This window comes from Anomaloglossus baeobatrachus, chromosome 2, assembly GCF_048569485.1.
Source record: "Anomaloglossus baeobatrachus isolate aAnoBae1 chromosome 2, aAnoBae1.hap1, whole genome shotgun sequence".
NCBI classification, from domain to species: domain Eukaryota; kingdom Metazoa; phylum Chordata; class Amphibia; order Anura; family Aromobatidae; genus Anomaloglossus; species Anomaloglossus baeobatrachus.
Window position 1 is genome coordinate 635,687,825 of NC_134354.1, and position 10,566 is coordinate 635,698,390.

At 40.2% G+C, this 10,566-nt stretch overlaps 1 protein-coding gene across 3 annotated transcripts in view; it reads left to right on the forward strand.

Annotated features, from left to right (window-relative positions):
- NR4A1 (nuclear receptor subfamily 4 group A member 1) overlaps positions 1-10,060 on the forward strand; it is a 71,181-nt gene extending 61,121 nt beyond the window's left edge. For all 3 annotated transcript variants that reach the window (XM_075336905.1, XM_075336904.1, XM_075336903.1), the window contains exons 2-7: positions 1,083-1,897; positions 3,192-3,321; positions 4,466-4,617; positions 4,732-4,934; positions 5,390-5,568; positions 9,124-10,060. In XM_075336905.1, the coding sequence (XP_075193020.1) occupies positions 1,085-1,897; positions 3,192-3,321; positions 4,466-4,617; positions 4,732-4,934; positions 5,390-5,568; positions 9,124-9,380 (1,734 nt within the window). In that variant the 5' untranslated portion in view covers positions 1,083-1,084 and the 3' untranslated portion in view covers positions 9,381-10,060. The remainder of the gene's footprint in view (positions 1-1,082; positions 1,898-3,191; positions 3,322-4,465; positions 4,618-4,731; positions 4,935-5,389; positions 5,569-9,123) is intronic.
- Positions 10,061-10,566: the final 506 nt, after the last annotated feature.

Genomic DNA, 10,566 nt, shown 5'->3' on the forward strand with positions numbered 1-10,566 from the left:
GCAAATGTACGGTTACAGATTAACCTTCAGTGCTGCAACTTGTGCAGCTGCTGCAGAGCCTCTTTAGCTGTACCGCCAGATGCCTGTCCTGTGCTGTCTGTGATGTTCCATCCGTTAATTGACTATGATGTAAAGAAACTGAAAACTCATGACCGGGTCTTCTTCCTATGCATCTCCGCAGTCATACGCCCAGTTATCCTGGCAGATCCTTAGAGATATATATATATATATCTCTATCGTGACAGCTGAGCTATGAGCTAATACATGTTGGGTTGGGGTTTTGTTTTTTTTTTTAATTTTTTTACATGTATTAGATGAATGCTGGGAGTTGTAGTGAATTGATGGCAAAATGGTCATTATGCTGACAAAAGGGGGCCTGAGAATGGGGAAAAGAAATGGTTCCTAAGTATAAAGGAAGAGGGGAAAAAAAGTTTTTTTGGGGTGGTTTTTTTTTTTGTTTTTTTTTTTTTTGTCTCCCCCCCCCCCCCCATTACATTTTTTTTTTTTTTTTTTGGAGCATTTAGTATGCAAGGGTGGGAACATTACATCTTGTTACTGCAAGACTTTTGTTTAGGGTCTCTGCATGTAATGGCTGTACGTGTCAGACCAGCCGTCATTGACTGATAACCCGAGCCTTGCTGGCTTAAACTCAATTATTAGTAGTGTTGACAAGGAAATTTATGGCACTTTGTGCTCAAAAAAGAACTGACTGATGCTTCGCAATGTCAAAGGAGCCTGGGTGCAGGACAGCATTTGCAGCAGAATTAGATCCCCTGTTTCCTACTGAACCCAGACTAATGAACCACTGCCACTTGTGCCAACATTACTTCTGTTTCAGATCTGATTCTAGGTTGTTATTTTCCTTGGGGGATTCAAACAGATTTTACCGTAAAGGCAAGTGCTATAGTGTCTAATACTAATTTACTGTACTTAGGTTTTATCCTTATTATTAAGGATGGACGTCTGACACATGGAGGAAACTCTTTTAATACCGGTGTCTATTTAGGCTTAGATTGTTTGGCTGAAGACATCTGCATCTAACTACTTTACTGAACATTTTCCTTTTTTTTGTTTCTTTCCAGAAATGCCCTGTATTCAAGCTCAGTATGGAAGTCTGTCTCAGTGTGCAGGCCCCATTGACAGTTATGTTCCAGACATCCTAAACTCTGAGTTCAGTAAGTTCACCATGGACCTTGTTAACAGTGAAATTGCAGCTTCCACTTCATTGCCCAGTTTCAGCACCTTCATGGACGGTTACACCGGAGAATTTGATGCTTTTCTGTACCAAATACCTTCTTCAACACCCCAGTCATCACCGAAGGTGGAGGAGTTTCAAGTGTTCGGTTGTTACCCAGGTTCTTTCACAAATCAGGTGGATGAAACCATGTCATCAAGTGGTTCAGATTATTACGGAAGCCCTTGCTCCATCCCATCTCCATCTACACCAGGTTTCCAGAATCCTCAAGTTCCTACATGGGAGAGCTCTTACGGAGCCTACTCTCCAACTCAGAGTTTCGACAGCATGAGGCCATGGACTGATCAACAGAAAAACAGCATTCCACAGTCTTCTTTTTTCTCTTTTGGAACCCCATCTCACAGCCCAAGCATGGCTCCTAATTTATTAAAGATGAACCAAGGTCAACATAGACTTGAACAGCAGGTTTTGGATCCTGATGTGTTTGCACTAGCACAGAGCTCTTCTGTTGGATTTCCCAGTATCCCTATTGGTCAGGGGCCTGTGGTATTGGATAGCTCAGTTATTTTGGACAGTCCACTATCTCCCTCAAAAGCACGGAGCCCCAGTTCAAATGAGGGGCGCTGTGCTGTCTGCGGAGATAATGCTTCTTGTCAACATTACGGTGTACGAACCTGTGAGGGATGCAAAGGTTTTTTTAAGGTAAGCATTTACCATTTGGCCTCCAGCATTTTTTTTTTATTGTCATCAAACTAGATTAGACTTTGATTGCCTCACCTCTTGGTCTCCCCGTGTGCTCATTGCCCTGCAGACTTGGCAGGTGGTCTTGGCACATACATTTGGTTCTGAGCCACCCTGTCTTTTCACTACAGCTGATACGCGTTCCTAGGGATGAAGAAAAGGGGCTCGTCCCAAAACTTTCCTACGGTGTTAAAAACCAGCTGTCGTACCCGTGTACAGTTTCTTGGCCCGCTTTTACAGCAGTTGATCATCCCTGCTGTCTTTTCCTAACGTCAACCGAAAGGATTGAGCTCGGGCAAACGGGGGATAAGAGGAGGAACCCAACACCAATTATACAGCTGATAGAAGAGTAGAAGTTTCCATTAGACAGCAGGTGCTGGAACGGTGTGAAATAAACTGCCCTCCAGATCTGAGAACTAGAATCCTGTAGTCTATATTAATTATCATACACAATGGCTTTTGTAGTGTAGAGCTATTGTTGTGTACCTTTTATTACTTGGGGCACACCAGGATAGGAAAGGAAGTCCTAAAGTAGCCTGTCATTTTTGAAAAAATATGCGGAGTCATACACTTTTTTTATATGTTTATATACATTTATACATATGTCGTATAATCACACAGCTCAGTGAGCCATTGCCAATCAGCTTTATATGGAGGCAAGCCCACATATCCATCTAGATTCTAGAGTAATTAAGAAGCCAATTGTTCTTCGTAAGAAAAGGAGTTGGTAGTAATTGCCTGCAAGTATTGTAAATGATTTCCGAAGTATGTCAAATTCAGAAAAGACAATTCTGGAGTTCATAATTGTTAAGTAAAATCGACTTGGTCCAAAGTTGTTGCTTTCTGGCCAGTGTCATAAAACTCTACGTTTACTATTTGCTACAAGTGACGTCTTGGAGGCTCATTTCTGGCTGGTGTCCCCTACATTTGCAGTAATCCATCTCAATATTTCTAGCCTGAGCAAAGTGTCTACAGTTTCAGCTGTCCGTCCCCCCCCCCCCCTCCCAAATAATTTGTTTTTGTATCTCTTGGTCTTAGTCCATCTGTGTTGTAGGTAAATCAGGTGCTTTAGAAGAGATGCTCAGCTAATTAAGATAGGTGAATTACTCCCTTTTGGTTGGAGCCAAATGTCAACTTGATATTAGGAACAGTCCGACACTAGAGAAATGTTACAAAAATAAATAGGAACAGACGGGGCTTTGTGTTGGTCTGGCATCTTGCTTCCCCTGACAATTGTTCCCTTTTTTCCCCACAGAGGACTGTACAGAAAAATGCCAAGTACATCTGCTTGGCTAACAAGGACTGTCCCGTGGACAAAAGGCGCAGGAATCGCTGCCAGTTCTGTCGGTTTCAGAAATGCTTAGCAGTGGGAATGGTAAAAGAAGGTATGTACGGAATATATATTGTCAAATCTCCGTAGTATATTCCCATTGTAGTTTTGGCGTGTAATGAAATTACGTTTGTGTCGTGAATATTGATGGGACAGTTTATAAAACTGAGGCACAATGTGAAATATAAGTAGATGGAAAGTTTAAAAGGGTTATTTGACTGATTAATGTAAAAAAAATACAGTGATATCTCTTCAGATTTCCTGCCCCTTCTGATCCAATGTTCACATGCTAAAAATGTAGCCATAGAATTAAAAAAAAAAAAAAAAAAACAAAAAAAAACAAAAAAAAAACAGAATCTCCAAATAGAACACAGTAAGTGTGAACAGGGGCAAGCTGCTATAACTACACTACCTGCCACAGAGGTAACCCACCTCAGCCGCAGAGAAGCTGGGCAGTAGTCCCTGCATGTCGACCTGGTAGGGGAGACTAACTGGAGCATCATCAGTCAGTAGTGTGTGTGTGTGTGTGTGTGTGTGTGTGTGTGTTTTTTTTTTTTTTTGTTTTTTTTATTTCCCCTCCCAGCCTTGTCTATACACATGGTGCATTTTTTTTAAGCGTTTTTTTTTTTTTTTTTTTAAATAAATCTGCACCAAAATCTCCATACCTGTCATGAAGCCAGGAAAGTCTGAGATTTCTGAAGTGCTGTGCGCACGTTGCTTTATTATTTTTTTTTTTTTTCCTTGCAGACTTCGATGCAGAAGAAAAAAATCTGCAGCATGTGAATTGCTAGGGTGTTTTTTTTTTTTATTTTCTTTTTTTGTGTGCCCTTGACTGTAAAAAAAAAAAAAAACATTGGAGGGAAAAAACCATAACAATACCACGTGTTTTTGTTTTTTTTTTATGCGTTTTCCTGCCAGAAGGTGCAAATTTGATGCAGAAAATTTCTGCCCCAAATCTGCCGCGTGTGCACATATCCTTAAAATCAGCCAGGCAACTCCTTTATTTTCCATACATACGATCTGTCAATAATTTTAGAATTTGTACCTAAAATACAAGCTTTAATAATTTTGTATAGATGGTTTTTTTAATTTTTTTTTTTTTTTTTTTTTTTTTTAATAATAAAAAAAAATCCCAAATTCTGATCTTCTATTTCCAAGCTTGTACTAACCAGGAATCCATTCCTTTCCTTTTTTTTTAGTTGTACGTACAGACAGTTTGAAGGGCAGGAGGGGTCGCCTACCGTCAAAACCAAGACAAGTTTCAGACTCTTCTCCAGTTAGTCTCATCAACTCCCTGGTGAGGGCGCACATAGATACCATCCCCAATTCTAGCAATCTGGATTACTCCCAGGTAAGTCAAGAGTAAGGTTTGGGGCAACCTATATTGACATGAGTTTAAGCCCATGTAATACGCAGTATAATTATTTTTCAGTTTAATGACCTTTTTTACTATTATTCATTTTAGTACCAAGAGAATGTCCCCGTTCTGCTGGAGAAGGAGAATCCTGTTGATGTGCAGCAGTTCTACGACCTTCTCTCTGGTTCTTTGGAAGTCATCCGGAAATGGGCAGAGAAAATCCAGGGCTTTGCAGAGCTTCCGAAGGAAGACCAATATCTTCTTCTGGAATCTTCTTTCCTGGAACTCTTCATCCTTCGACTTGCTTACAGGTAAATCAGCTGTCACATGCTAGAAAACCTAGTCCTCCTTGGGCTGCTAATCCTGTTCCGCACATTGGGTAGAACATACAGTAATAAAACATGAATGCTACCTGCATTATGGAGAAACAAGATGATACAAGGTTATTTATAGATTTATGGGGTCCAATCTTTTGTTACGGATTTGTATGTTAGCAAAATGTAGTTTAATTATTGATTTTTATAAAGTAATGAACCAAAACAATAGGTAGAATTAATGGTATTAAGCACTTTGGTCCCGATATTGTCCTGATCCTTGATATTCTCTTGATATTGATAGCTATATTGCCGTCTTTTTAAAGTGATCTCCTTTTACTGAAACTTTGTATAAAATATTTCCAGAAGACCAGTTTTTCAATATAAGAAGTTTTAGAAGAAAAAAAATCTAGTGCTCCCGGTTTTAACCTGAGTTTATTTTCTGCCAACAGCTCGAAACCTGAGGAGGGAAAGCTGATCTTCTGTAATGGCATGGTGCTTCATCGCATGCAGTGTGTCAGAGGGTTTGGCGAGTGGATAGACTCCATCATTGACTTCTCACACAGCCTCCAGCGTATGAACATCGATGTCCCATCATTTTCCTGTCTCTCTGCTCTTGTTATTATCACAGGTAAGCCCAAAGCTTATTCTGGTTACAGCCAAGTGCTTAAACTTTCAAAGTGTAATTTTATCCTCTAAGATTATCAATATCTTTATGTCAATAGAAGATTACATTAATTCAGATTCCCCTTTTTTCTATGGATCACCCAAGCTACAAATCCAGGTCTCCTCCCTGGGGCTTCTAGATTTTCTCCTGATATCGGTTAGAAACTGTATTACTGTGGTATGAAGGAAAAACTTCTTAAGGGCACATCTGGATACTCGGATGACATGTCAATGTTGCTGAGTAAATGGAAGATTTATTAACCCCCTTACTTTCATGTGACGTACTGGTATGTCATATGCCTAATTCTGCACTTTGATGCGGGCACAGGAACTCAGCCTGCATCTTTGCAGGCTGATGATGGCTGCCATCATCTGACTCTAACAGCTGTGCATATAGCTGATCTCTGCCTGTGGTTGTTAACCTGTTAAGTGCCCCTGTCAGTCTTACAGCGGCATGTACAGCGCATACCCTAGGGGGTGTGCTCTTGTAATCACCCTTCAACACACTTGCAAAGTGATTATAGGGTATCGACGGGTTGTTGTGACGGTCAAGAGTCTCCTAAAGACCCCCCGCCACCTCATGCCTGTAATGTTTGTACTCCTTTTAAAGCCAGTATGTTCCTGCTATTCGTAAAAGACTGTAATTTTTTATTTATTTATTTTTATCTCCATAAACCGTAATACTGTGATATTGCTGTGTATAGCACAAGCAATCAAAGGTTCAAGTTCCCTAAGGGAGACAAACAAATACAGTAAGGCTATGTGCGCACGTTGCGTACAAGCCCTGCAGAAATTTCTGCAGCGATCTGAAGAGCACATGTGCGCTTTAGATCGCTGCAGAAATGTCCGTAGTGAGCGCCGATTCCATGCGCTCTGCCTGCAGCTCCTGCCATAGACAGAGCAGGAGCTGCCGGCAAAGCGCAGGAAAGAAGTGACATGTCACTTCTTTTTGCGCAGCGCTTCGGCAGTAGCCGAAGCGCTGCGCTCTTAAACGCCACGTGCGCACGGCCCCTGCACAGTCTCCATAGACTGTGCAGGGGACGCAGGACGCATGCAGTTACGCTGCGCTACAAAGCGCAGCGTAACTGCATGTTTTTACGCGACGTGCGCACATAGCCTAAAGGTGGAAAAGGAGAAAAAAAAAAGTTTCAAAATATATGGAAAAAAAAATCACCATCCATTTTCCCCTATTATAAATTACATTTTCCCCTATTATCAATTATTAAAAAAAATGAAATACATATTTGTGGTATTGATATGTTAAAATCCAATCTATGACAGTATAAAATGAATAAACCTGATAAGTAAATGGCATAATAAGACAAAAAAAAAACAAACTGCGTAACTTGCAACTGCACAGAAAAATGCAATCCGAGGCAATTAGAACCTTGTATATAACCCCAAATAATATCAGTAAAAACGTCAGTACAAGTTCGGTACAGAAAAAAAAAACTAGACCCCACACAGTTCCATCTCACTGAAAATTGAAAGTTATTGTTTTCAACTAATGACACAAGCAAAATTCTTAAAACATCCACATTTCTTTATTCATAATATAATGTATTTTTTCTTTTTTTTTTTTTTTTTTTTTTTTTTTTTTTTTTTTTTTTTTTGTTCCTCACAGCTTAAATTTAAAAAATAAAATAAAAATGCACGTTTGGCATCTCTGTAGTTGTTCAGGCCATTTTTAGTATGTATTGAACGTTGTAAATAACCCCCAAAAAAAAATCGCAGAATTGCGGTTTTATTTTGTTTTATTTCCTTTCCTTTTTATTTCGCTGCACTTTGGATTTTTTTTCCTGCTTTACTGTACATTAATTGATCAAATGGATTTACTTAAAAGTACAACTGTGTCCGTCAGAAAAAGTAAGCCCTCATATGGCCTTACCGACAAAAAATAAAGTTATGACAAAAAAGGGAGAAGTAAACAAAATGGATAAATGCAAAAACGGAAACTCTCCTGTTTAGAAAGGAATGGAAGACTTGGCTGTGCAATAAAATATAATCCATTTATACTCCTGGAAATGGGGAATATTTTATTGCATAGCTATATCTTAAGTTAATCTTCCATCTGCTCCGCAACACTGACATCTCATTTTGGGGGCGCCCTCAAGGTGTCTTGGATACTATAGTACTACTGGCTCTAGTGGGGCCTATAAAATGTACCTCCACTTTCACAAGAAAATGATCATGGTGCTGGATTCTGCAATATAACAATATTTCTAACACCCTTTTAGCTATTTCTGCCACTGACCCACAGTATGGACCACACACTTTGTGCTGTGGGCTTCACTGTAATATGCAGCGCCTCGTTTATTGCTCGTAGTTATCATTTTCAGCACCGGAGTGAGCGCTTTAAGATTCTATGACGTTACTCCTACCCTGAAGATGGTAGCCTAGCAGCTGTAAAAGAACGCTGCATATTTTAGTGCCTTCAGGCAGTCCATACTGCAGGTAACCAGCAGAAATCTTTATCATTTTCTCCCATTAAGAGGGATAGAAGGATCACACATGCTGAATCTCACTGTTCGATCCTTGTGTTCCCAAAGCATATAAGCCATCGCCAGAGGTATCTGGCAGTGTCTTAGTCACCTCTCCGCGTTGGAAAAACGTATGCATACTCAGCCAATCTGAGCATGAATGTATGTGGTCAGTTCACTAGGAAAAGTTGCCAGCCAAATGTACATTTGGATGAGTTATTAAAATGGGGCACCTTTTTTAAAAGGAGTTGAAAATAAAAATTGGCAAGTGTAGTATAATGTATAGGTCTGCATTGTCTTCATAATGGTTGCATTCTACCTTTTTATTTGGTAGTTATTACTTTGAGGTTTTCAACTACTAATGCGATACCCTTTCTTTTATCCTAACTCTTCCTAACTAACACTTTCCTGATATACTTCTGCTATCTACTCTGCTCCTGTAAGCTTATCTCTAAGAGGTTCATGAATAACATTTTTATTGTTGTAGCTTTGATCCTTACAGCTGCAGACTGGAATCGGGCCAACTGAGCAGGGCATGTCACTGGTCGTGGCTGAGAGGAGAGAGTGAAGTGTGATCTGGGCAGGCGTGCCCAGACTGCTGTCACTCAGAGGTAGCCCCACCCACCAGTGATGTGTCCTGCTCAGTTGGTCTGATTCTGGTCTGCAGCCGGATGGATTAAAGCTATAACAATAAAGGTATTTATTAGCCCCTTTGAGATAAGCTTACAGGAGCGGAGTAAATATAAGTATATTAGGATAGTGTTAGTTAGGAAGAGTTAGGGTAAAAGAAAGTGGGTCACATTAGAAGTGGAAAACCTCTTTAAATCTTAGTACATTTGAGATTATATGGATGCAAGGACGCACATATAGTATGAGGCCAATGCAGAGAAGGGGACCTTTCTTCTTGTATATTTGATGTTTCATCTCATTTGTGTGTTCCCTGCAGTGATGACAAATGCATAGTTGATAGACTTCCATACTGAATACTTTTTAGATTTAGCATCTACAAATATTAAGTGGTATTTTTCATTCTATTACAGACAGACATGGCCTGAAAGAATCCAAGAAAGTAGAAGAGCTGCAAAGCAGGATTATCAATTGCCTTAAAGAGCATGTACCATCAAGCCTGAGTGAGCAGAACAGATCTAATTGTCTGTCCAAGTTACTGGGCAAACTTCCTGAGCTTCGCACCTTGTGTACGCAGGGTCTCCAGCGTATTTTTTACCTGAAGTTAGAGGATCTTGTACCACCTCCTCCTATTGTGGAGAAGATATTCATGGACACACTGCCCTTCTAAACCAGCACTGCACTTTTTTTGTTCTTACACGTACAGAGAAAAGGAAACCCACGTGTGGACAACAGAAAATCCTGTTACGAACTTGTGGAAACTTTTTCTTTGAGTTTAGGTGCCTAACCCAGTATATCCTTTTTGTCTTGGGGATTTTCTGGGTCTTATCTGAAGACTTAATTTTTATTCTTTAATATCCAGATGTGCCTTTGGCTAAAAAAAACAAACTTTGTTCATCTTTTGTTTCACTTTTAAAGTATTTTTTTTTTTTTTAAATACTTGCAGAATTCATTGAACTCCTATACTGCCTTTCCTACAGCACTCGGGGACTGGACAAGTCCTTTGTCAAAGACTTTAGTTTCAAAATCTAGGGGGGGGGAAGCAGGCGCCACCTCCCCTCTGTTATCCCATCTGTCTTGCAACAGGCGAAAGGGATGGACACCATTTCAGTCACAGCCAGTTTGTAAAGTCTTGTACATAAATGAAGCGTGAACTGTACATAGTATTAAAAAATACAAAGCTACCCCTTGTTATGGTCACTATGGTTTTCACAGTGTTCTGGACTGTGTGTAAATATGTGTAATTTTTGAATAGAAACATTTATATTTGTGTATCCTACTGGATTTACAGTATGTGTTTTTCTGATTAATATATATTTAATATATTGAATAAAAAATGCTGTAATAGTATCCAGCCATCCCTTATTAATTGTTCTATGTGTAAATCAATTGAGGCTACTATGATTTTCTTTATCGTTCCTTTGGGAGACCCAGACCATGGGTGTTTAGCTTCTACCTCCGGAGGACACACAAAGTACTACACTTAAAAGTGTAGCTCCTCCCTCTGAGCTTATACACCACCTGGTAGCCAGTCCTAGCCAGTTTATTGCTTTGTGTCAGGAGGCATACATCCACACATGCATTCTCATCTGATTTGTTTGACTTTTGGAAATAGTTTGAAGAAAAGCGGGTCCATGTCTGGACTCCCGGCATGTCCCTTCTCACCCCACTCTGTCGGCGGTGTTGTTAAGGTTGATTTACAAGGCTGCAGCCTTACATGCCGCGCTCCTTCACCATCCCTTCTGGGCTCTGGCTTGAAGTGGGAGCCAGCACGGTCTCCATGCCTGGCAGGAGTCCGGTCTCCATCCACAGCCCCTTGAGGATTCTGTTGGACCGGAGCACTCATCCCCAGGGAC